A 27,411-nucleotide genomic window follows, 5' to 3' on the forward strand; every position below is an offset into this window, starting at 1 on the left:
TGTCAACCTGTCGGTGTGGAAGCAACTACTTGGCTGTTCACGTATTGACCCTGGATTTGAGGAAGGTTCTCGTGTATCAGTTGGTGAAATTTGCCTTGCTGCAATCAAAGACATCTTGCATTAAAAGTGCAGATGGTTACAACATGTATGTGGCTGTTGTCCTTAGAGTGACTAGTTGTTTGCAGCGCTGGCATGAAGGGCCACGATGACAACTGGGTGTTGACGCATGTGTTTTAATGCAAGGCAGTAGCAGCTGTAGTGGCGCGCTGCAACTGAGCGGCTGCTGCTGGCTGCTGAGCAACACATGCCCTCATGGTGTGGCCTGTGATATGGACCAAACGCAGTCGCAGTTGACATCTGTGGTTGCTGCTGCTCTGAAGTCTCCTGCTGCTGGAGGCGAGATGGTGCCTTCTCCCTGGCAATGTCAGTGGAGCTGGCACCTGGTTGGACCCTTCTTGCTCCTTTACACCTTTTGAATGTATTGCAGCCTCTCTAACTATCCATATGTGGCTCATTACAGTTGCAACATTGCGAGATATTCCTTCTTGGAGCACCATTTGTTCTGGTGTGGTCGAGCACATTTCGCGCACTGCACTGGCTTGGAGCAGTCCACACTCTGGAAGAGTAGCACTGCACCCTCCTGTTTTGCACAGAGAGGTTCCACTGTCACCCTGATGTTAGCTACCTTCTGTACATGGAAAACGTTTCGGTTTACAGTATTGTCCTCCAGGATGACCAGGAACATGGGCGAGTTCTGGGCGACTTCATGATGCCCACAGATCAGAGAATGAATTCCAGGGGAACAAGCTCCTCCTCCAGATGTTTTGGATCCATCTCCAGTGGCAGGCAGCGGAAAACCACTTTCAGCAACTACCTCTGATATACTTAAATGCCAGTTGGCAGTCGTGAGCAATTTAGGTTGCACCCATTCTAATACTTTGGCATTGGTTGTGTGCTTTTGCCTGGGGACAATAAAATCGTCATCCTGAGTCTTCTACTTCTGCTACAGCCTATTTGTGCCAGTCTGGAGGGAGGTTTCCTCATAGGTAATGGCAAGCGCTTCTGAGAGGTTTGTGTGACCTCCATAGACTCATCTTATGGTGATGGCTTTGCTTTACCCCTGGCTGGTGTGTCCAGCATGGTCTGACTCATGGCAGTGTTGTTCACCGGGATGCAAACAGTCTGCCTCACAGTCAAGATGACGCCTTGTCACCTTCATGGTGGTAGATCTGCCCACTAGTTGCTAGACGATGTTGGGCGATGATAATCCCTTCATCCAATGGTTTACTCCTCCTGTCGGAGTGCATACCATGACACCTGTACTGAACATTCATAGGCAAATCTGTGTCCACTGTCCAGACCTGCAGTCTACTTGCTATTTCAGCCTCCAGGTGAACAGTGTTTAAATCTTCTGCTGAGATGCATTTCTTCCTCATTCCTAATGAGTCGAACCACTGTTGGTGAAACCACAACCTGATAAGGGTGCTCGTCTTATTATCTGAATCTGAACTGCGTTATCATAGGTTGGGGCCAGGTAGGGCTGCAGGCAGAAAAACTCCCACCTGGTGGCAATCTGGTACACCCTTTACCTTAGCACCATGAAAATTCCCAGTCAGCCACTCTGCCATGTCCTGAAGACACGGTAGTTTGATTCGAAAAGTGAATCCCTGCTAAACAGAGTTAGCTACACACAGAATCCTAGCTAAGAACATTAGGTGTGAGCTGCACCACTGCTCAAACTAGTTAGGGTGACAGGTAATGTGCTCAGGCGTTAAGCATACTGACACAATGTCATATGGAGACTCTTCTACGCATGTCTATGTCAACTCCACTCATTTGTTAGTGTGTCTGGCAGTGACTATGCTTACTTGAAGTTTTTTCGTGAAGTACCGACCTTGTCTCGATATCTTGCTCTTCGGACGGCATTTCACAAAATATATGTACAAAAATTTCAGTTTAGTTTAATATTAATATTCATTCAAAGAGTATAAGCACTTATCGATCAGGAATGATTTCGGCTTCACTTTGAATAAGGATCCTTTATCACACTTGGCAGTTTGTTTCACCATGTCTGGCTATCAATGCATTGACTGTGATCTGTTAATTTTAGTTTAGTTCTTTGTCTGTAGTATCAGTCTTCCTTTCCTGTATTGTAGCCATGCATGTCAGAGTCCTTGGTTCCTTTGTTTTGATGTGACACCGAAAACTGCAATAAATTCATAAGGTTACAACGGGTAAACTATTTGGTATTTATGATATACAAACATTTCCTTGCAGGAGTCTCTGTGCCCTAGTCCATGGATAATCGTGATTGCTCTTCTCTGCAGGGTTAATATTCTGTTCATATGTAGACCTGTGTCAGCAGCAGAGCCCCATATTTCTATCCGATAATTAATCAGTTCAGAAATTACCACTTTGTAAATTATTTACATTATGTGATCGGAGATTACTGGTAGGTCCAGTACACAGCGAATTTATTTTCGTACCTGTTTTTGTCGCACTTATTGGCTTTTTTGTTAACCAGTCTGTAATCAGCATCTGTCAGGGCCTACTGAATATGCGTAGGAACTATAAAATAGATCCACTCTTCTGAGTGTTCGTTCAACCACCGCCTTCTTGAGCTCCGATTCTTTCTAACATTGTTACTGACAACAAAAATCTTTGTTAACTGAAGACGCATAGCACTTTGTAGACGAAAAATGTGTGACTGCGGTTTGCTAAGTTACTATGTCTAGTTGAGTCTATAGCACTTCGAACTTAAGAAGAGATACCATTTGTTAATTACACTTCAAGCAGCTCTACGTCACTTTGATTGAATTACTACAGCTTATATGCTACACAGTAGCCTAGCGCGATTTGTGAGTTTTTTAAGACAATATCTTCATGAAGGTTGTATAACAACGGAACGACGATATCACCGTTTTCTTCGGACTTTGACAATGTGGATCGAAATATGACTGACGAAGGCTGTGGGTAGTTTGTTTTGGGTTTGGTTTGAAATGCGCGTGCGGCAAAGTGCGTGCTAGAGTATACGAAATAAAGAAGCGTAAAGCACAGTGACGCAGCTTTGCATCGTAAATGTGTTGTACGTGAATTCGGTCACCTTTTCTGACTGTAAGTATTAGAGTCACCAAATGGTAGTTTTGAGTGCTTAAACATTGTAGTTAACAAAAATTTTAATGTATTCAGGAGTTTCGTCACAAGAAATAAATGTAGTGGTTTACTACGAATGGAAGTTAACAATTAGATTGTGTGACCAGCTTTACCAATTTTCAGACTCGATAGCGTTTGAATATGAAAGCTGTAAGAATTCATAAATTTGGAAGTAAAGATGCGCTTAAGCTGGAGACAGTGCCCATACCAGAAGTTGGCGAATCCGAAGTTCTCGTGCGTGTTAATGCTGCTGGTATTAACCCTGTCGACACTTACATCAGGGAAGGATCATTTGCTGTTCTGCCGACACTTCCAGCCATACTGGGCAAAGAGGCAGCAGGCGTTGTTGAGAAAGTAGGAGATGGAGTCCAAGGTTTAAAGGTATGACAGTACAGTGTTAATTGATTAAAACAATAGACAGTTTACCCAGACGAGATACACAGTGAAAGTAAAGCTCTCAATCCCTGAAATTTTCATTGTTATCTTGCACTTCGTTTTTAAGGTACCGTATCTTAAATGAATTGTCAGTATGTATACGTTATTCACAATTTAACTTTTTCATGTGTCAATAAACATGCTTCAGAATGTTATATCTACCGACTGTTCCCTCGCCAGCCATATAGAGCAGTGTAGAAGTAGCAAAAGAGGTTGTTAAAGAAGATATCCAAAACATGCGAGCTTGCTAGAGTCCATTCATATGCCACAAGGAATGGTTAAATTCTGCCCTTCGACGACATCTTAGTCGTGGTGGCAAAGTGATCTGTAATGCAGTGTAATGTTTATTTTCATGCCATTTTTAATACACTTTTCATCACAAAAGCTAAAACTGCTAGGCAAATTCAGAAAACTTGGGTTAGATAATGGAAAAGTCCCAGACGGGTATTTTAATGTGTAATGTTGACATATTTTGGACATAAGCTACAAAAAATGCAAGGGAGCTCCACTACATAGCTATTACCTGGTTACTGTATGTAACAGTTTAAATCGACTAACATAATTGGTTTTTAATTTACAGAGATAGGCACTCTTCGGGTCCAGTTTCTGTATGTTAGCCTGTTGTTATTGGAAATCTACTCAAGTTGACATTCATTGAAGGTAGATTATTTTCTGTTAAATTTGTTTTCCACTGCTTCAACATATACATTGTTTTCTGCAGATCTGGAACAAGGAACACCAGGCTATGGAAATTTTAATTTGTTCCATTTCAGATAATACTGTTGGAAAAATAGCACCATATGATCAGTAGTTTGGAGAAGAAATGTTTGCGCTAGATGCATCTAAGCTGTGCTGTAGACATGTCACGAACTCTCATCAGTGCACTTATATGTTTTTGTGTAGCCATTAATAAAATGGTTACTCAGTTTTGAACAGTATAAGAGCTGGAAGAAAACTGAGTTTGTAGTTGGGTAATGTCAGACAAGTACCAGTAGCACTATTAAAGCTTCAGTTTTTGGTGAATTGTGACTCTTTGTTGAATCTACCAGTTATTGGATTTTTTGTAGAGAGCATACAGCAGACATCAAGAAACAGTCATGTGTATCCGAGTGAAACATGGCAGCATTATGACTTAAGACCTGCTGACTTCCATACAATAAACAACTCTCTAAACATCATAAGGATTAAGATTAGGTTCTTGACATAGTGTGCTGTTTTGCATGTGTCGCTTATGATTTGATTGAATCTACTGGTACTGGACTTAAGCTTTGATCTGTGAAGTAATAATCTTGTACATGTTACATCATGTGTGTGCAGACATTACAAGAACAGTACACTGAAAAAATTGTATTACATTTTGAATTGTAGGTTATGGGGGCATACTGATCTGTAGCTTAGCCCAAGGGCTGCGTTAGGTTGAAAGATGGCAATTTAGTTGTGTGTAGGTGTTGCCAGTGAATGGGAAAATGGAGTCTTATTTGTGGTGACTTACTAATTTGTGGCATATCCTGAGGTTCATGTTAGGTTGATAGGTAACAGTTTTGTTTTGAGTAGATCAAGTGGGGTCAGTAGGAATGTTGAATAAAAGTTGTTGGCTTTGACCAGTGTCATAATGGTAATGACTGGTGTCCTAACACCTTTTTGTGCATCTATTCACAGTTTCATTGTCAGTTGATGAAACCAATGAATATGGGGAGAAAAAAAGCTGGTTGTGGTGACAGATTGATCTGTAGCTTTGCTCAAGATCCAGGTTTGATTGTGAATTGGTGAAGCCAACAAATATGATATTAAAACAACCTGTTGTGGTGACAGACTGAACTGTAGCTTAGCCCATTTGGAAAAATCGCTAGTAACTTCATGATATAGTCACCATATTGTTTACAGCATTTGTCGCATGTTTCCTATGTCACTGGTCAAAGCCAATGACTCATATTGAGTGTTTCTCTGTACTCTATTAAGTGGCGTCAAAGACTTGAGTCAATCCTTTCTTTCTATAGACGAGAACTCGTAATCACCACTTCACCAATGAAGTTAGTGGGTCACAAGTTTGCTGTGAAAATAACACTTTTTTCATATGCCCAGTCATATAATCGATAGGTGTGTTTCAAGTGGGTCAGTTTCACGGACCACCATTCCAGAACTGAAAGTTCTTTTCAGAGTTCCGTATTTCTCGAGTCACACATCCACATTTTTTGTTGAATCATTGTAATAAGGTCATAAAATGATTTTGCTAGTTGTGATAGTGAAGCAGTGTGGTGGAGAAGAGTTGTGGCACTGGAGGTATGCTGACGCAGACCATATGCTGTTGTGCATAGTATAAACAAGGATTACCGGTCTCTTGTGATTCATATGCCACTCCATTGAACCTGATTGTGTATTTTCTGTATGTGATGCAGGAGAAAAATAAAAAAAAATAATTAGGAGTGCTTACAACTCTTATTTTGTTATGTGGCCTATAAATAGAAACACTTTTAGTATCTGGTGATTTACAGAGTTATTTTCTGGTGTAATATAGCAAAAATCAATTGACATTCATCCTGCAAAACTAGGTAATAAAAATGCTCTTTGATAAACTTGGAATTTTACACCCAAACTGCTGTTGTAATAACTTTTTTATGAGACATTTGGCTTACTGAGACATCTTTTCAATTAATGATGATGCAAGTGCCCATAAGAAAAAAGATAGAAGCTGTAAAGACTTTGGATTCTTGACTAAAATTCAGAACTTATACAAATTCCTTTATGTGACAAGCAGGCTACCGGCAATCCCCAGAGATGAGAGAGGAAAAAAGTGTGAAACGCATCGTACTAGCTACTGCAACATATTATTTGAGTCGTGTGAATGTATTATTTGCAGAATTATATAAAGTTATATTCTGTGGAAAATTTGTATCTCCTTTCTGATTAGCAGCACAGTCGTAAATAGGCTAGTGTTAATTTTTGCAGCAGGCTAGTGTTAATTTTTGCAGCATACAGTTTGTTAAGTTGCCCCCCCCCTCCCCCCCCCCCACCCCCAAAATGGGAGCCAGTTTTGTACTGAGCAATTTGTTTGTGGAAGCTATTTCCACAGTAATGGAATACAGATTAGTATCATGCTGGAAAAGTTATATCAGTAAGTTAGTTATTGATTATAAAATAATTTACTTGAATATGGCATTTGCAAACAATAATAATTAGAAGGATTACGGGGGACTATAGATACAATACATCATTTTCTCACACAGTGTGTTCTGTTTTGCCTTCAAGTTATTTTATAAAACAATTCACAACTTTCTATCATTGCAGTTAAAATAAAACTATAGTATTCCTGGTGAAAATTTCAAAGTAATATCTCCTGAGGTTCAGTTATTACTCTGAGGTAATCAGAACATTGTCAGACAGAATTTTTGCTTGCATAACTTATTACTTGTCTTTACCAAGTAATGATAATTATTTTGTGTCAGTTGAAAGACGATCTGGGCAGTTGTGGGAACATAGCACCCTGTACATGGGAACATAGCACCCTGTACATGTCTTGTAACTGTGGGCAGGTTTGGTCGTGGGTAGGTGCTTACCAGCTGTGATTTGCTGACAGTATTGTACTCAGAATCACAGTAATGAGAACCTCTGAGCAGCAGTTGAAAAGCCTTCCATCAGGTGTATCATTGAAGTGTCGCCTCTGAAAAGTGGCACCTCCACACTAGCAGCATCTCTGTTCAAGGTTCTGAAAATTTTTTGTGGTTGTGTGTATATGTCTGATTGGCAAGCTCGGTTATTCCATATTTAAAAAAAAAAAAAAAAAAAAAAAACACGCATACTCACCAAGAAAGTTCATCTCAGAAAGCATTCCTATGTTATCTTTAATTATGTTTAGTTTCTCCTATATATTTACGAGCTCTGCATCCTGTTGAGATTGCAATTCCGCAAAGTGTCTTTTGACAGTCTCAATTGTTCGAGGCAGAGCTTATTTCCTTCACATTACTCTTCTCTCAAAGGCATTCTAAGTGCATGGCAGTACTTGCTTCCTTCACACCTCATCACCCAGTCTCTTAAATTGCTTTGGAAAAAGTGTTTGCTTGTTGTAATTTTCAGTTTATTGTCTTGGTTGTATAATTTAATATCTATCACACATTGGGTTGTAGAAGAAAAAAAGAGAACATTCACTGGAGAAGATGTCAGAGCAAAAGGAGATCTCTGATAAAGTTCTCAGTTTAATATGAGTAAAAATTTTGAAGCATATTCTCTCACCAGGGACCTCTTTCCCACCACCTCCTCTCCTTCTTGAGAAATTTCTCAGTGTGTGTTGTGTGCTACATCAGGCACAGAACTATCCATAATCGTACGTTTCGTTTACCTTGCTAGGCAAACTTTTCAATGTGCAAATACGGAACTGGCATCAGTGTGTTCTGGAAGAGTTGAACTATGTTTTGATTTTAGTTTTATGTGCGGCAACAAATTATTAAGACGATAAGCAGGCAGTTTACAAAAACGAATTTCTGATGATGTTACTGAATTTTCAAGATGCAGAAATATTTTTTGTTATTGGATTTGAGTGAACACAGTTTTGCAAACAAAATCTTAAGAATATGTTGCATTTTCATGTACTCCAAACCTGAACTTTGTTAGAGTTTTCTAACATGAGATAATTTTGGTTAACTGTGAAGCACAGTGGTCCCCTTGCGCATCAAGTACTAAGAGGTCACCTGTGCAATTTCATTGCCAGAAACAGTTCACTAAGTTTCTAATCAACCAGTTATTAATTTTTTGATCCACCGTATTTCTATCATAACATCAAATGATATTAATTCTGTGAGAAAACATATCTTAAGAAGGCCAACTGGCACTGGGAGAAAGAACAGAAACAATACAAAAAAGAGTACCTTGGTATTTCAAAACTTGGAACAATATAATTTTGTTATGTAGCTACTTACCGTTGTAAACTGCGCTCTCAAACATGCAGCTAGATGCACCTGTGTGTCATTTCTAAGGTGATAATAGAAAAGCCCCACTGACATCAATCTTGTCAGTATGACAGGTGCTTGAAGTGTCACTGTCACTGTAGTTATTTAATGTAATAATCATCTCAGCCACTGAATTTTCTAAAACATCCTCATTCTGTCGTGCTGGAGTCTGTTGAAGGCCTTCTCATCAGTTGCTTCATATTTTGGAATGTTGTCATTAACCATGATGCAATGCTATACCCTTCCTCTCCTAAAATTAAATCATTACACTGGTTCTTTCTTAGCATTTGGCATACATCAGAGTTTCTTGATATCCTAGCATCATGTACATATACAGGAAATGAATGAAACATTGACACTAATAAACGTTTCGCTGTTACCACATGTTGCCTGCACATTGATGCTAGGAAAGAGCTTCCATTGAATATATTCATCTCCATGTACAGAAGGTTCCATGATTGATATGTGCATGCAGTCAAGACCCCCACCATACGTGGAAACTGATATCTTGATTGCCACTTAACTTAGGCCTACACGATTTACAGTTCTTTCAAAGAAATCAGATCCACAAAGCTGCTTTCTGGGTAACAAGATGAACAATATCTGAAACCGAGCAAGATGGCACAGTTGTTAGCACACTGGACTCACATGTGGCAGGATGACTGTTCAAACCCGCATCCAGCCCTCCTGAATTAGGTTTTTTGCGATTTTCCTAAATCGCATCAGGCAAATTCTGGGATGGTTCCTTTGAAAGGGCAAGGGCGACTTCCTTCCCCGTCCTTCCCTAATGAGATGGGACTGATGACCTCACTGTTTGGTCCCCTCCCTCAGATCAACTAACCAACCAACATCTGAAAATGTCAGTGACACAGTTGTCTGGGGTAAGCCTAAGTCTTCTACACCAGCCTGAAAACTTAAGTCTGCTAAATAGTGCAAAAATATTTCCATTTTCACTTTGTTTGAAAGGATGCTTCCTCTTCTTTCATGATTTTTGGAAAGAAAGCGATTCACCAGCCAAATATGTTTTCATTGTTAAACCTGTATAAACTTCTACTTCTTTCAGTATTTCTCCAGGTTACATATATCTTTTTTTTACCTTCTGAAAAACATAAATTCTGTCAGTTCCGCTAAAAAAATTTGCTAAAACTTAGCCTCAACAGAACTTTTAGTTAGCTCGAAATATGCTACAGACCTCATTTCAAAAAATGGAGAATGTTCTCCACTTTTGAGAAACTTCTGTAATTTTATTCATACGATATCTCAATTAGTTGGAAGCATGCTGCGCCCATAACCCAGAGGTCCATGGATCAAAACCACGCTCTGCTGCCAATTAAGATCCAGAACAAGGATTGGGATTAATTTAAGGAAAACACATGGAGGGATGGCCCAACTTGATGCGTTATTTGTCATTTCCAAACAAACATTTTTGTTTAATAACAATTCAATCATGAGCCAACAAAGATTCATGTGAAATATGTACAAATAATTCCCGAATGAGATTTTCACTCTGCAGCGGAGTGTGCGCTGATATGAAACTTCCTGGCAGATTAAAACTGTGTGCCCGACCGTCCCGAGTTAGAGTCTCGGTCGGGCACACAGTTTTAATCTGCCAGGAAGTTTCATATGTACAAATAGTTAAGATTTTAAAATTATATTCACAATGTGTAAGGACATTTGCATTATACATAAAATTACAAATAGTACTCAAAAAATGTCAACTGTGCAACAAAATGGTGGTTGGACTACAAACAGTATGGCAAGTTGAAAAAGAGAGAGTTAGAGTGAGAAGTGATATTTACAAGTGTATGACAAATCTCTTTCTTCAAAAATATTTCTCTTCTTCATACCTCTGTGTTACCACAGATGACGTGTCACTGATCTCATTTGTACCAAGATTGCAGTACATGTGAGGTGCCGATTTGCTTCCACCACTCAGAGTGGAATGCAGAAGTTCTAATAAACGTTTGGTTGCCACTTGCTTCTTATTGGCAGAACACTAGAAACTGCACTTTAGAGCTACAAAGATTTCTATTTTTCAACAAATTAATGAACTGCATATTTTTATAAATATACGTTGCTAATAAAGTTGTACCAGTTCTGATTTACACACTAGACATTGCTAACTAAGTCTTAACTGATATCGCGATGAACAACATGTCTGTCCTCTGAGACTGCCGAATGAGCTCTCATCTTACAGCCGAACCACTACGCCTGCCATCCAAGTTATGCGCGACCCAAAGATCACCAAAGTGTTCCATCTGCCTTTTCATTTTCCAGTTGTTTATTGTTCTGTTGTTTATTAATACTTGTGAAACAATGGAATGATAGTGCGCTATTGAGAAATGTTTTAATTTGAAATTCAAGTAAATGTGCAGTTTAGTTCATCTAATGTTAATAATAGAAGATTACCGTTTTGGTGCGCAACTTCCAAATGTAGCAGCCAATCATAGAGGAGGACCACAATTTGGGTGGTCTTTCTCACGATACCCGTACCAAGCAAACTGTCTGTCATCGGTACCTCACACCAGATAACGTCATCTCGCAACAGTTGCATTCTCAACTGCTCTAAAAAGAGCTTCTTGTAGCCGAATTTGATGGCTGCAAAGCCAGAAATATTACAACAGTTAATTAATTAAATAAACCTGTGGTGGCACTCAGGCTCAACAGATAAATCACAAGTGTGGGCTAATCCCTCAACAGGACTCAAATAAAAGTTCAGCAAACATTAAATAAAATACATTAAAATGCATACATCTCCACTGGTTATTCTACTCTCATATAGACAGATATGGCAAAGCTGCCCAAAGGCTGCCCAGATGTAAAAGCAAATCAACAGTAGTACTTCACTGATTGCCCACAAGCCTCTTCCACATAAACCACATTAAGTACTTAAATAAACAACCAGGCCCCCAAAACACAATTAAATTGATGATGACAATTAAACTCTTAATTTTTTAAAGAAATGAAGAAACTTAGTGCTCAGTTTGGCCAAGGACTTCCAACACATGCTCACAAGGGCCTTACATGGTTCAATTACTTCTAATCTGGTGACACCCCCCACCATGGCACGATACCACAAGAATAACAACAAACTATTCAACTTGCGGCTGGAACAGGAGAGCCGCAGAATTGTGTGACTTGCCAGCACTTAGACCTCGTGCGATGATGGGAAAGCCGCCAAAACAAAAGGAAAACGTGTTGCTGCCCGGGACCAACAGAAAAGCAATGTGTCAGCTGCTGCCAATGCAGGGCTGTCAACATATACAAAAAACAGATGGCAAACAGATTTGATAAAAATTAACATACACAGTAATACTTAAATGGGCAATTGAAAATTGAACTACTAAAACTATAGTATGGGAGTGGCCCACTCATAACGCTGCAAGTTAACCTTCCCAGCAATGTACAAGGTCATTTAAAAGAATAATTACATACTAATTCCAACAAGATTTAAAAAATCGACGTATACATTTACGGGGGCTTCTTAGGGGCTAATAGACACTGTAATTGGGATATGCACCAAACAGCGGATAGCCGGTTAAACTGTACAACTATAATCTGAAGGCCTTGTCAATATGGAGTAAGAGTCGTGCATACACACAGGACCACACATGCATGCCTTTAGACTGAGCGCATACAACTTTTGTTACAGGCCAAACTTGCCCCAGGAAGGGCCATGTGGTCTACAATACAGAAATTACAATCAACAGTATCAAATACTCAATAATAACAATCCATGATTTCAAGTGCAAGATTAACATTGCAAAATACAAGCTTGTCACATAAGGAAATCTTCAGACTGAGACACACAGCCCCAAAGGGGTCACTGGAAGGCATTTTTAAAAAAATATATGGCTTCCTGGTCAGCTCACACTAGGCAGAATTAACAATCTTTAAGTACGGTACTTACTAAACAGACTTCATAGATAATTCAAAACAAATGCCAAAGTGCCAATAACTTCAGGACTCCAGGTAGGCACCGGATAATACTGCCCTGCTGCTTATAGTTGCTAACAATTTGTTCAATACATCTTAGCGTATTAAGCACACCACAGTTGATTGATTCATGTCGTCACCAGGTTGCATGTGGAGAGAGTTGCTGCTTGCCCACTAAACTTGCCAGTAGCAATGGTCAGTGATGCAGGAAAACATGAGCCCCATGCCCAAACGGTCAATGGAGTTCACTCGCTGCAATTGCCAGGATGCCAGGTACTCCAGCACACTCGCCCAGCTCCGTGTCCGACAAAACACTCATCACAACACAGCCCCAGAGGGAGTACGCAACCGAACAAAGATGATACGACAAGAGCCAGAGTCGATGGAATGCGTGCACAAGTGGCGCCAGTAGGATCACGCATGCACCTTCATGGAAGCCACCTCAACTCATGGAAGCCACCTCAACTCAAACATATTGAGGTCCTTTGTGAGAAACAATCACTTCAGGCAAACCCCTGAGACAAAAGCTTGACGATAAGGCCTCGACTGTGGGACGAACCTTAGTAGAGTGCATAGGAACCATGAAAGGAAATTTGCTGAAAGCATCAAAACTATGACCCAATTTGTATTCCAGTAAGGACCCGCAAAATCCAAGTGCAAATGTTGCCACAGTGCTTGAGGTTTGGGCCATGCAAAGAAATACTGAGATGGAACTGACATGTTCAGCACAGGCTTGGAACTGTGAAGTAAATTGTTCAGTTTGTGCATCCAGACGGTGCTGTTCAATGAGATCACGCCACTGCAACTGTGAACGATGTTCCATTGGCCTTGGTGGAGCAAATGAAGCATTTTAGGCTGGAGAACCTGGGGAGTCAAACACGTGGCTGGTCATTATTGGTGTGAAGCAAAATAACACTTCGGCGAACTGCGGGGGTATGCCGATGGGCAGAATATTGGCGAACTACCAAGCTACGAATCTGTCTGGCTGAAAGTGGCCAAGCAATGCAGATGTAGTGCAACAGGATCTGCAAATCAGGAACTGCTGCTGTGGTCTGGTCAATTCTCTGGTGATTGAAAGGAAAGCTATGCAAAGCATGTGTGTCTTGTGAATCAACATAGCAAAAAGAAGCAGAGGACTCAACAAATGTGAAATCTTGGCCAACAGGGAGATGAGAAAGAGCATTCGTGTTGGCATGCTTAGAAGTGAACCAATTCACAATCACAAATTGGTAATTTGACAAAAGAAGACCCCGCCATTGCAGCTTCTGGGCTGTGCTTGTTGGGACTGGCTGAGAAGGGCTAAACAAAGATTGTAGAGGTTTGTGGTCAGTTAACAAGTAAAATTTTGTGCTAAAAAGCTACTGGTGTAACTTAATGACCATAGACAATGGCGATAGCCACCTTTTCATTTTGTGAATAATTACATTGAGCTTTCTTCAACAACTTTGAAACAAAGGCAATCAGCCTATCAACAGCACTGAATTTAAGTGGTAAAACTGCACAGATTCCATCAGACGAGGCACCTACAGCCAAAACTACCACAAAATGAACAAGGCATCGGTCACTATGCAAAATGTCTTTCATCTTCTGGAAAGCAGACTGACACTGTTGTGACCAAACAAAAGCAACATTCTTCCTGTGCAAATTATGTAAGGGACCCATGATCTGAGCAACGTTAGGAATAAATCAGACATAATATGTGAGCTTCCCTAACACAGACTACACATTGTGTGGAGTGGATGGTCATGTATAGCAAGATTGATGACAAGTCCTAAATACTCGAGTTCACTCTGAAAAATATACACATTTGTGTCTGTTACATTTGATACCAGCTGCAGACAACATTTGAAACACAGTGTGAAGATTACTAATGTGTTCTTAAAGAGTGCTACCTGAGACCACAGTGTCATCTAAATACTTTGATCACAAAGGAACTTTTGCAGTTAGCTCCTCCAGAAAGCAATGAAAATAGCAGGTGCAGAAGTACTGCCAAACGGCAATCTCGGACATCAGAAGAGACCCAGATGAGTGTTAATGACAAAGACTTGTTGTGATGGCTCATTCAGAGAATTGCAAGTAAGCATCAAGCAAATCAGTTTTAGAAAAGGAATGACCGGCACCACATTTCTCCATCACTTCTTCCAGGCGTGGCAAGGGATAGCTGTCAGTCACTGTTGGAGGATTCACTGTTTTCTTAAAATTAGCATACAATCGGAGTGTACCGGATGGCTTCTTCAGAATAACAAGAGGGGACACCAATTGACTGGCAATAATGGGTACTACAACCCCACACTCTTGCAAAGTGGTGGTTTTGTAAGCCACATGGTTTTGAAGAGCGTAAGGAACAGAATGAGCTCTAACAAAACGTTGCCATGCGTTGTCCTTCACTGTGACGTGGGCAAAAAAATTTTTTGCTTTGCCTAAACTGTCAGAAAAGAAATCCTAAAATTCTGCATGTAACTTAGCAACACTGCCCTAAGGACCAAAACAACAAAGAGTCTAGACCAAAAATATTAGCAGGTTTCAGAAATTTGCGGGAAGGCTACAAGTGTCTGAGACAGGAATGTCTTGGCCATTATACCCCATCAGCATGTGGCGCAGTATGCACGACTTAGGTCTGTCAAGCAATTTTTAAGTGCTATGGTTGGACAAAATCACTGAAACTCCAGTGCCAGGTTGCAAATGGACTGCTTGTCCAGCAGTAGTTAGAGACACAAAAAATTTAATGTCCTCATTTAACACTGCAGATGAGTTGGGAGCCTTTTCTGTATGGCTGTTACACTGTTGCTTTTCATTACGACTCTGTGGGGCTTTGAAAACATACCACATACTGTTTGTGACTTAGACTTCTTCAAGCTGTGTGCTTCTTCAAGCACACAGACTTTACATATCCTCATTTGCTGCAAAAAAAAAGCACCACTTCACATGAGGGGCAAGATCGGTGTACGAGTGCCATATTATAGTGAAGATGTGACTTCACACCCTGTGCTCGATGTGACGTGTTTACGCAAGCACTGTGGCTGTGGCTGGCCGTGCTGCTGTTTGTGAGCCTGCTGTGAGGCCTGTTTGTCATGGCTATTTGCAGAACAAACAGGTGCTACCTGCAAACTGTCTGTTGCACTTTCGCAGGATTCTTGATAGCCTAGGATCTGCAGAACCTGTTTCAAGGAAGGGTCAAGGTATTTAGAAGCCTGTTCCCAAGTTCAAGTGTCAGCTATATTGTGCCTGATGGCATCACAACTTGTGGTGTCACATGCTAGTCACATTTGAATCTATTCTGTCTATTAAGGCCATGCACTTCACTCGCCAACTGACGGTATGTCTGCCCATATTGCTTATGCAACATAAAGAATTTGTGACGGGGAAGCCGCCATTTATAACCTGTCCTCATAATACTTTGAAAGCATCTGCTATAGGATCTGATATGGTACTAGTTCAGGGTGGGACATGGGAAACAATTTTGCGCACAAGCGATAGTAACTCCTGTTGTGGCCAAGAAATAAGAATATTGTCAATACCTTGTATGTGATGCGCACTTTTAACTGTGTGAGGTACTCTGTCCAGTTTTTCTTTGCCTTGTCCAACTCACTAAATGGTAGCACATATGCAGATGGTGGTGCTGCTGTTGGGTCCAGCACCTTGTGTGAAGTCATTTGTGCCATCATGAAGCAATTCATCACTTCAAGCAGTTGCTCTGTTTGTTGACTCTGAAACTGAATAAACTTAGGTCAACTGCTGGCAGTGCAGCAGGTGATTGTGGATTGGCAGCCATTGTAACCAAGCAACACCAAAGCAACAAGACAGTTAAGCAAAAAAAAAGGGGGGGGGGCAGGGGCACAAAAGCAGCAGCCTCAGAACTTGGTACAGAAAGGGCAGAGAGGACCCACTCAATTCCATGTGAAAACAGCTCACTCCATTATGGAGACACCAACATCTTGAATAGTACTTTGTTGACAACTTGGGTCCATGGCTTTATAGTGTCTGTGTCACAGTCAGACCTTGTCCTCAGCTCTTACCAACTGAAATCAGTACTCATCTGACCAGGCCGTGGTTTTCCAGTCATGTATGGTTCAGTTGATATGGTCACGAGTCCAGGAAGATGCTGCAGGTGTTGTTGTGCTGTTGGCAGAGGCACTCGCATTATCGTCTGCGGCCATAGCCCGTTAACACCAAATTTCACCACATTCCTAATGGATATGTTCATCACATGTCCCAAATTGATTTATGCAGTGGTGCTTGTCTGTTGGCACTGATAAATCTATGCAAACTCCATTGCTATCAGTTGGCTAGTGAAGGTTGTCGGTCACTGTGTTGTATGTGATGAGAGATGAGAGGTAATGCCTGAAATGTGGTATACTTGGCACACTCTTGACACTATGGTTCTCAGAATATTGAATTCCCTGACAATTTCCGAATGAAACGACCCATGTTTCTGGCTCCAACTACCATTCCACATTCAAAATCTGGCACTTCTCATCATATGGCCATAATCACATTGGAAATCTTTTCACGTGGATCATGTGAGAATGAATGACAGCTCTGCCAATGCACTGCCCATTTATTCGTTGTATACACAATACTACCACTATCTTTATATGTGCACACCGTTATCTCATGACTTGTCACCTCAATGTGCTTGCATACGCAGACATGGAAAGATGAACGCCTGATGCACTTAGCTCTTATAAGTCACTCAACAGTTTTGTTGTGCCAGTCAGTATCCAACAAAAAGAGAAGATGCAAACTTTCTTTAAATTTTGAATAGTCACCACCTTTTCTTAAAAAATGATGTGACTCCGAGAAATGTTAATACTTTTTTTGAATGGAAAACAGGAATGAAATTCATTCAAGTGAAAAAAATTTTTTTGTTCCAACATTTTATTAATTAATAATTTAAATCAATTATTTGTGTCCTGTTGCTTCTATCTTGAGGGAGAACCTTCAGGGATGTTAGAGGAGTAAAGGTATACACTAATATGAAAGTAGAAAGCCCTGAATGGTATATATAAAATTCAAGGAATTCTGTGTATACATAAGTGATGCAACGGACAGGATGAGCAGCAATCTGCAGCTGTTTGCTGTTGATGCTGTGTCATGTAGGATGGTGTCTTCGATAAGTGACTGAAGGAGGATTTAAGATGACTTAGACAGAATTACTAGTTGGCGTGATGAATGGCAGCTTGGTTTAAATGTTGGAAAATGTAAGTTAATGCAGATGAGTAGGAAAAATAGTTCTGTAATGTTTGTGTACACCAATAGTAGTGCGCTGCTTCGCACACACCGAGCAAGGTGGCGTAGTGGTTAGCACACTGGACTCACATTCGGGAGGACGATGGTTCAATCCCGCATCTGGCCATCCTGATTCAGGTTTTCCATGATTTCCCTAAATCACTTCAGGCAAATGCTGGGATGGTTCCTTTGAAAGGGCATGGCCAACTTCCTTCCCCAACCTTCCCTAGTCTGATGAGACTGATGACCTCGCAGTTTGGTCTCCTTCCCAAATCCGCCTCACCACTACTTCACACAATCATATTGATTAATTATGTAGGCATAACACTGCAAAGCAATATGAAATGGAATGAGCGCATAAGGATGATAGGAGGGAAGGCAGATGGTTGACTTCAGTTTATTAAGAGAATTCTAGGAAACTGTGGCTCATCTATAAAGGAGACTGTGGGATCCTGCTCACTTGTCTCTTATAGGGTGTCTAAAGGATGCTGATTTCTTGGATAGCTATACAACAGTTCAAGGAAATCGCGTTAGTGGTTTTTATGGCAAAAAAGTAGACTGACAATACTTAGCTTTGTATTTACAAGAACAAGTCACAAACGATTGGCGACATGCAAACAGTCAGTGTCCTTCACTAAATACAATATTCATGTAAGCAATGGATATGGATCTCTAATAAATGCTCTGCTGGTGTCGGTGTACTACTATGCGGCTGAGGCTGGCAGGAATAGTGCTTATATTCTCCTCTTGTAGAGGCCGCTCCTGTCATGTTGCGGTCCTAGTCAGTGGTTTATTAGCCAATGTCGTCTCGCAGCCTTCTCTGCTCATGTGCTCATCATCTTCATGCCTGCGCATGTTGATACACTGGAACATTCCTGCCCCCCCCCCCCCCCCCCCCCAAAAAAAAAAAAAAAAAAAAGCAACGGACTGTCATTGTGTAGGGAATGTGACCAAGGCGGAGGAGGCAGGAAGGTGGATGCCTCGCAGGACTGGAAGCTTGGCTGCACGGGATGTAAAGCTTCCAGTTGTACCCCGCCAACTGGACTGCGCTCTGGTGGATACGGCCATATGGCCCCTGGAAAACGACCAGAGGGGTACGCGTCCATCTCCTGATGCCAGGAACCAGATAAAGAAGGCGGCAACAGCTGCGGTGTGGGCGGGTCCAGCTCCATCGGTAGGACGAGAGGAGGCAAAGGCTCTGTCTCCATGGGGTCGTCTCACGGTGTCGTGAGGACACCCTCTGGCAGCTGCTGTGGCCGTGCTGTCCTGTGCACCAGTGAATCTTGGCTAAGAGACATTGCAAGATCATTGTGCACATGACAGAGGCGAAGCTGATTTTGATATCGGCACTGCAAGCCATTTGGGCCTGAAATAAGGTAAATGCAAGTGCCAAGTCGACGGACTATCTTGCCTTGCACCCACCGTCTGCTGCCACTAAAAACCCTGTAAAAAGACAATATTGTGTGGCGCAAAATGATACTTGCAGCCTTCCTTCGGTGCTGGATGCTGTGGAGAGTGGAGCAGGTGGAGCAGTGTCCGATGGCGGCGGCCGTGAAGCTATTCCACCGGTGATGGCCCATCTCGTGGGTGTGAACAATACGAGGCGAGAACCGGTTGCAATGCTTGATCCCTGGTGTGTGCAGAGTGAAGTTTGGCCATTTGCTGCTTGAATGTTCTGACAAAACGTCCCACTTCACCGTTTGACTGTGGATGGAACGGTGCACTGGTTAGGTGCTGTATACCATTGCGTTCACAGAATGTTTAAAATTCATTTGATGTGAACTGAGGTCCATTGTCTGATACTATTACGTCAGGTAAAGCTTCTAGGCAAAAAATAGATGACAACACCTTAACTGTGCTACATGATGTTGTCAAGTTCATTGGCACAGCAAAAGGAAACTTGCTGTAGGAGTCAACCACAAACAGCGAGTGTTCCAAAAAGGTCCCGCAAAGTCTATGTGCACACATTGCCATGGTGATTGCGACTTAGGCCAAGCAGAGAATTTTTGTGGCGGAGTGGACTGATTTGTCGCACTTGCGTAACACTGTGATGTCATCTGTTCTATTTGGGCGCCCATAACCTGCCAAGAACAGTTTTGACGTGCTGATTGCCTCATACGAACAATCCCGCAGTGTCCTTGGTGAAGTAGTTGCAACACTTCTTTATGCAAAGCTTTAGGGATCAACACAAGTCATTTTGCACTGTCATTTTGAGCAAGAATCACACCTTCCATACAGCAAGGCTATGCAGACGGATTAAGTATCAGCACACTACAGGGTTCTGTATGCTATACAAAGAACGAGGCCAAGATGTGCAAATGTATGTCAGCAATACGTTCAGATCTGGATCAGCGTCCATGGCCAGTTCAATTTTCTTATATTTCAGCAGAAAAGACTGAAGCAATTCAGAATCCTGAGCTTGGTGTGACAACAAGATGCAGCAGAAGTGTCAAACTCTGTATCAGGGCCAATCGGAAGACTGAAAGCACATCCGCATTACCATGTTGAGTTGTTGGACAATACAGAATCTCGTACTGGTATTGAGACAACAAAGCCCATCTTTGCAATGTCTGGGCAGTTTGTATAGGAACCGGTTTCATCGGATTAAACAAGAACTGGAAAGGCTTATGATCCATTACTAAGTAGAATTTTCTGCCATACAAATAGTGGTGGAATTTGGTGACACCATACACAAAAGCCAGTGCCTCTTTCTCAATTTGTGAATAGTTATACTGAGCTTTGGACAACACTTTTGATGCAAAAGCAATAAGACTGTCTTTATCACCAATTCTGTGCAAAAGCACTGCACCGATTCTGTAAGAGGAAGTGTCAGCTTGCAATACAGCTGGTTTGTCAGGATCAAAGTGAACTAAGCATCGAACACTGAGCAATGCATCTTTAAGTTTTTGAAAAGCTACTTGGCACTCATCTGTCCAAACAAGGGGGACAGTCTCGCGATGCAATGGAGCTGCGATTTGTGCAGCATTCGGTATAAAACAAATATAATAGTTCATTTTCCCTAAGACTGACTGCAATTCTGTGATATTGCGAGGAACTGGCAAGTCTCATATAGCTAACAAATGCAACTGAAGAGGATGTACACCTTGAGTGTTTGTGATATGACCAAGATACTGCAACCCCGGTTTAAAAAATCACACTTGTCTAGTCTGCACTTTAGTTCTGCCTCAAATAACACACGAAACAAAGCACATAAATTTTCAATATGTTCCTCAGATGTACAACCTGCTACGACAATATCATCCAAATAATTTGAATAGTTTGGTACTCGAGTAGTCAGCTGTTCCAAGTACTGTTGGAAAATGGAGGGTGCGGAAACACTGCCAAAAGGCAAATGTAAATTGTGAAACGGGTCCAAATGAGTATTTACTAGACACACTTTTTAAGACTCTTCATCAAGCGGTATTTGAAGATATGCATCATGCAAATCAATTTTTGAAAAGTGGTGTCCAGTGCCTAAACTGTCCATGAGATCATCTGGGCATGGCAATGGATAAGTATCAATGACAGTTTGTGGGTTGACTATAGACTTTAAGTCAACACAGAGGCAATTGCAACCTGAAGGTTTTGGGAGCAAAGCCAGTGGACTTGCCCATTTACCAGCTGACATGGGCGCAATAACTCTGCTATCTTGCAATTCTTTAAGTTCAGTGGCGACTTTGACTTGTAATATAATGGAAACAGGTCTGGCCTGACAAAATTTTGGCTGAGCATTGTCTTTCAGCATAATATATGCAACTAATTGTTAGCTTTGACTAAACCTTCAAAAAAGAGCTAGCTACACTGTCTTTTGCATGGAAAGCAAACCCTGACAACACAGAATGGGAATGTCTTGTTCCTTATAAGCCATCAGTTGTGTGCTAGTTTTAGACAGGTGTGTGAAGCCTAACAGTTCAGATGTGTGACGATTTAGCAATGTGACAGTGACACCCGTGTCCATCTGAAATTTCCCACGTTTCCCACAAAGAAGTAAATGAACAAAAAGTTTGTTTGACTGGCATATCTCTGAAGAAATTTCTTGCGTGCCAGTTTTGCAAATGCCTGTTGCAGACTTTGAATATACTGCATTTCTGATATGGGCCTTGTGACGAGATTTTTGTGAGCTGGCCGAATTCTTGTGTTCGTTCTGTTGCAAACATATGGATTGTACATGCCCTTTCCTACCACAAGCGTAACACTGAACTTATCAGGAGGGCCAGTCTTGGCATTTGTACCGTGATTAACACCTAGTGCAAGACTTAATTCTGTTCACCTGTGTAGTCACTTGTTTAGCAAACTGCTGACTTGGTGTGGAAGGTTGTTTACTCGGCATGGCGAGTTGCTGCCGCCGAATGGACTAACTGGAAGCAAGGGACTCAACGTGACAAACAGCTGGCTGCTCAAATGTATGAGCCGACATTTCAGTGGAATCGTACTGATCTATTATTTGCACTACCTGCTGAAATGATGGATCGGGCTGTTTCAAAATTCGTTGCGAGTTTGACATCAGGTACATTGTACACAATCGCATCACACAACATAACATCTGAATATAAAGCACCGCAAGCACATTTGAATTTGCATTTTCTTTTCATACCCTGTAAATCTGTTACCCTCTCGTGATAAGTTTCGCCTGACCGTTTTTTGCAATGAAAGAATTGATACCTGTTACCACATTCACTTGTTGGTCATAATATTTTGTTAGCGAGTCTACCAGTTGTTCGTAAGACAGTTCACTTGCAGTGGTGTTAGGATATAATTTGTTTATGAGGCGAAACACTGCATTTCCTACCATGGATAAGAAATAATGGCTTTCCACAGTACTTAGTACATTGTGAGCAACGAGGTGTGCTTCAAACTGGGACAACCACTTGAACTAGTCCTCTTCTTGTTCAAAAAACTGTCGAAAAGATGGTATAGCAGCTGTAGTAGGTGGTGCTTGTTCCATCGGGTGCACAACATTGGCCAGTAGCTGCTGCATCTTGTTGACTACCGTAGAGATTTGTTGTGGCTGGAACTGAAACATCTGCATTAGCTATGAGGGTAATCCCAAGAGTAAGGTCCCCTATTCTTTTTATAAGTACAGAGCTCTGTTTGTGTGGCAGTTGGTCACACTTTTATGAAGAGTGCTTCATGCACTGTGTGTAAATATGCGCATGCCACGCTGAGGCACTCAGTCTTGATTTGGCAGCCGTTGAGAATGGAGCTCCCATTGGATGTTACCGCAAAGTGCAAATTGCGCACAGTTATTCGGTTTTTGAACGCAAAGGGCACTGCGGCGATTAAAATCCATCGCCAATTGACGGAAGTGTATGGTGAGTCTTGCATGGATGTCAGTAATGTTTTTAAGTGGTGTAGAGAGTTTGCAGCTGGTCAGACCGAAATTCATGACAAACAAAGGAGTGGGAGACCATCAATTTCTGAGGAGACAGTGTTGATGGTTGAGCAAAGCATGCGTGAAGATTGGCGGATAACCCTGGATGATCTCTGCATGTTGGTTCCTGAGGTTTCCCGAAGCACCGCTCACAGAATTTTAATGGAAACATTGAACTACCGGAAGGTGTACGCAAGATGGGTGGCACACATGCTCACTGAGGACCACATGCGGCAACGAGTTGATGCTTCCCACGCATTTCTTCATCGCCTTGCAGCCAAACAGGACAACTTTCTGGACTCAGTAGTCACGGGTGATGAAACTTGGGCATACCACTTTACACCTGAGACAAAGCAGCAATCATGCCAGTGACGGCATCCTTCTTCGCCAAAGCCGCAGAAATTCAAACAAACACAGTCTGCCGGTAAAGTCATGACAACCGTTTTTTGGGATCGGAAAGGGGTATTGTTGGTCAACTTTATGTCCACTGAACCACAATTAACACTGAAAGGTACTGTGAGACTCTGAAAAAACTCAAACAGGCAATTCAGAACCACAGAAGAGGAATGTTGAGCAAGGGCATACACATTCTCCATGACAACGCTCGCTCACACATCGCTCAGCAAACTGTTGCTCTCCTGCAACAGTTTCAGTGGAACATAATCACCCACCCACCCACCCTATAGTCGTGACCTGGCGCCCAGTGACTATCACCTGTTTCCTAGGTTAAAAGAACATTTGGCTGGAAAGTGATTCAGCTCTGACGATGAGGTGAAAGAAGAGGTAAGTAACTTTATGAACAGCATGGCGGCAAGCTGGTATGACATGGGTATATAAAAACTGCCAGAGCATCTACAAAAATGTTTCGACAGAAATGGGGATTATGTCGAAAAATAGCTAAACGTGCAGCTCTGACGATGAGGTGAAAGAAGAGGTAAGTAACTTTATGAACAGCATGGCGGCAAGCTGGTATGACATGGGTATATAAAAACTGCCAGAGCATCTACAAAAATGTTTCGACAGAAATGGGGATTATGTCGAAAAATAGCTAAACGTGCAAGCTGTAAACTGATGTAACCACTATAGAAATAAACAGGTCTATGTACTTATAAAAAAATAGGAGACCTTACTTTTGGGATTATCCTTGTATGTGGCATCTAACGCTTGCAGCTGTGGCGCCTGAGTAGGCGGCAGGGTGGGCATTTTGGAAGACATAAATGCAACAAGCAAAATACGTACAAAAACAAAGAAATTTTCTGCAATGTCCACCTGAAAACACTGATTAGCAAAAAGACAAATAACTGTTAAAGCAACTAAGCGTCCCTACAAAGGAAATATGAGAGAGAATGAAGGCACTAGCAAACAAAAAATTTTGTGGCCGTCAGGTGTAGCATTTGTTTGTAATTCCTCATCGCCAATGTGGGGTCCTCCCCACTCGTCTCTTATAGAGTGCCTAAAGGATGGTGCTTTCTTGATAGCTTCACAACAACTCAAGCAAATCACGTTAGTGTTTCTTCACAAAAAACTAGATTAACAATACTTGACTTCGTATTTACAAGAAGGTGTCGCAAACAGTTGGTGACATGCAAACAGTCAAGTGTCCTTCTCTATTTACAGTGTTCATGTAAGCAGTGGATATGGAGTGCTAATAACTGCTCTGCTGGTGCCGGTCTACTACTGTGCGGCCAAGGCTGGCAGGAGCAGCACTTATATTCTCTTCTTGTGGAGGCCGCTCCTGTCGTGGTGCAGTCATAGTCAGTGGGCTATTGGACGAAGTCATCTCACAGCCTTCTCTGTTCATTTGTTCATCATCTTCTTTCCGGCCCTTGTCGATATGCCAGAACAGAAACCACGTATAGAGCATGAGTGCAAACTATTCTTGATACTGCTCGAATGTTTGGGATCCCCACCAGGTCAGATTAAAAAAAAACATTGAAGCAGTTCAGAGTTATGCTGCTAGATTAGTCACCGTTAGGTGTGATGAATATGTGAGTATTAGGGAGATATGCTTTATGAACTTGGATGGGAATCACTGGAGGCAAGACAATGTTCTTTTCATGAAATAGTGTTGAGAAAATTTGGAGAACCAGCATTTGCAGCTTCCTGCAGAATGATTTTGCTGCTGCTGCTGACATATATTTAGCTTGAGGACCATGAAGCTAAGATAAGAGAAATTAGGGCTTGTACGAAAGCGTATAGGAGTCATTTTTCCCTTGGTTTATTTGCGTGTGGAACAGGAATGAAATGATCAGTAATGATAAAAAATACACTTCACTTAAAAAATACACTTCACCATGCACCATACTGTGACTTGTGAAGTATATATGTAGATGTATGTTGCATATGACTTTTCATGCAATGTTAAGGAGAGAGATAGGCTATAGAGTGGTGTGGCAAATGTTGTCTTAGGAAAGCTAGGCAAGAGTGGAAATGATGAGTATCAAGATAACACAGCAAACAGAAGATTTACTTAACTTTTATTTCTCCAAATGTAGGAATGCACATTACAAATGGTGCAGCAAGAAATGGAGTGCATGTATCACAATGTCAACCAGGAAGAGGCTCGCTGTATTAAGTATGAAAAGTGGTGTCATAGTGAAGAGACTGCAAATGCAAGTTGGTTGAGTGGCTGCCACTGGTTGTCTTATATCACAGTAGCAGGGGGGGGGGGGGGGGAGGGGGCGTGTTACAGAGCCGCTGGAGGTGTGGTTCAGTCAGTGGGCGAGCCGGATCCCATGCAGTCGCTATTGGCGTCGGACAGAAACTTCTAATTCAGTCACCAACTTATGTGATACCACAGAGTGTATTCTCCGAACCGCTTTATCATGCAAACCTGAGAATGTTCTCCGAAATTCCGGGACTAAAATACATTCTCCATTTTATTCATAAGACCCAGTTTTCCCCTTAATCATACACCACAGGTAACATTCGTGATATTGTAATACGAAATTGCAATAAATAAAACATATTATCACATTTTTCTGCACAAGACACTTTTCATAATCTGAACACGGATTGTGGTAGTAGCTGTACGACTAGCTATCTGTTTGCAGTCTAACCATGATAACACTAACCAGTAGATATTGAGGAACTCTGCATTACTTTATTATCCAAAAACTAGAGAGAATTGTTTTCTGTAAACAGTACTGCACAGCTTTGATGTATTTGAGGAATTGCATAATGAAAAAAGTCTTGTGTAATGTGTATTAATTCACAGATAACCAGTTACTGTCAAGCAGCTGTCTTCGACACAGTTTAACATTACACCTGTTTAAAGGAAAATTCCTTGGCATCAAATACATAATTATTATCAGTTGCAGTATCTGTCACTTACACGTGTGTCTATTATACATCCATCCACCAGTCACTAAGTTAAAAATACACATGTCCATTGCAGTAATTAACAGATTGTCATATATAAACTGCTGTGATATTTTCCCACAAAATTCATTGCAAATACACTGGCTACAATTCATTTAATATTAAATTTCAATGGCAATATCCCCCTTCCCTCCCCCATTTTTGGCCTCCCTTCCACTCTCTCCTCCATCTCCATCCGTTCCCCTCTCCTGCCTCAAACCCCTTCCCTTTCCCTTCCCAACTCCCACCCCCAGCCCCTCCCTATCTTTTGTATCCCGCCTGGCAGGCAGCGTGTTGGTAGGAGCAGGAGCAGGAAAAGGTAATATACGTCGGTACTGCAAGAAAGTAAAAGTGGTTTACTGGTGCAAGAAGAGTAATACATAACTTTGCACTGAGGTGCGAAGCCTTATACCCTTCGTAAGTGAAGCGAAGCTGCTCTTCATCAAGTGGGGTGAAACTTGAGCGGAGCTCATAGAGCTCTCCTGCTCCGGCCAGAGTGCGCTGTCGTCGGTGACTCGTGGTGCCAACTTATGAACCTATGCCGTGGCATCATTGCTATGATACCACACTATCATTTCCACCCATCCCCTTCACCAACTGCCCTCGTTGCCCCCTTCTTCCCCACTTCCTCCTTTTACCCCTCGCCATCCTTCCCCTCACCCTCCTTTCCCTCCTCCTCCACCTCCTTTCTTTCCCTCTCATCCTCTTTCCCCCTCCTCCTACTTGACCTTATTTTTCCCCTGCACTCTCTGTGGCCTCCCTCCACCATGTGGCCTCCCTCCGCTCCCGCCCTCTAGTCTCCCTCGGCCTCCTGGCTGCCCACCTCTGCCCTTGACCTCATTCCTCCCTCCCTCCCCTCCCTTCCCTCGCCCCTTCCCCTCCCTCCCTCCCTCCCTCCCTCCCTCCCTCCCCTCACTCCCCTTGCCCCTTCCCCTCACCTCCCCCTCCCTCCCCTCCCCCAACCCACACCTCCCTCCCCTCTGTCGC

General features: G+C 41.9%; 1 protein-coding gene across 2 annotated transcripts in view; it reads left to right on the forward strand.

The window, feature by feature from the left end:
• The first annotated feature begins 2,649 nt into the window (after positions 1–2,649).
• The window catches only part of LOC126259710 (zeta-crystallin-like), a 164,747-nt gene continuing 139,985 nt past the window's right edge, over positions 2,650–27,411 (forward strand). The window contains exons 1-2 of one of the 2 annotated variants that reach the window (XM_049956684.1): positions 2,650–3,114; positions 3,190–3,534. In XM_049956684.1, coding sequence (XP_049812641.1) covers positions 3,295–3,534 — 240 coding nt within the window. In that variant the 5' untranslated portion in view covers positions 2,650–3,114; positions 3,190–3,294. The remainder of the gene's footprint in view (positions 3,115–3,189; positions 3,535–27,411) is intronic. The other variant, XM_049956683.1, reaches the window with a different exon arrangement.

This window comes from Schistocerca nitens, chromosome 5, assembly GCF_023898315.1.
Source record: "Schistocerca nitens isolate TAMUIC-IGC-003100 chromosome 5, iqSchNite1.1, whole genome shotgun sequence".
NCBI classification, from domain to species: domain Eukaryota; kingdom Metazoa; phylum Arthropoda; class Insecta; order Orthoptera; family Acrididae; genus Schistocerca; species Schistocerca nitens.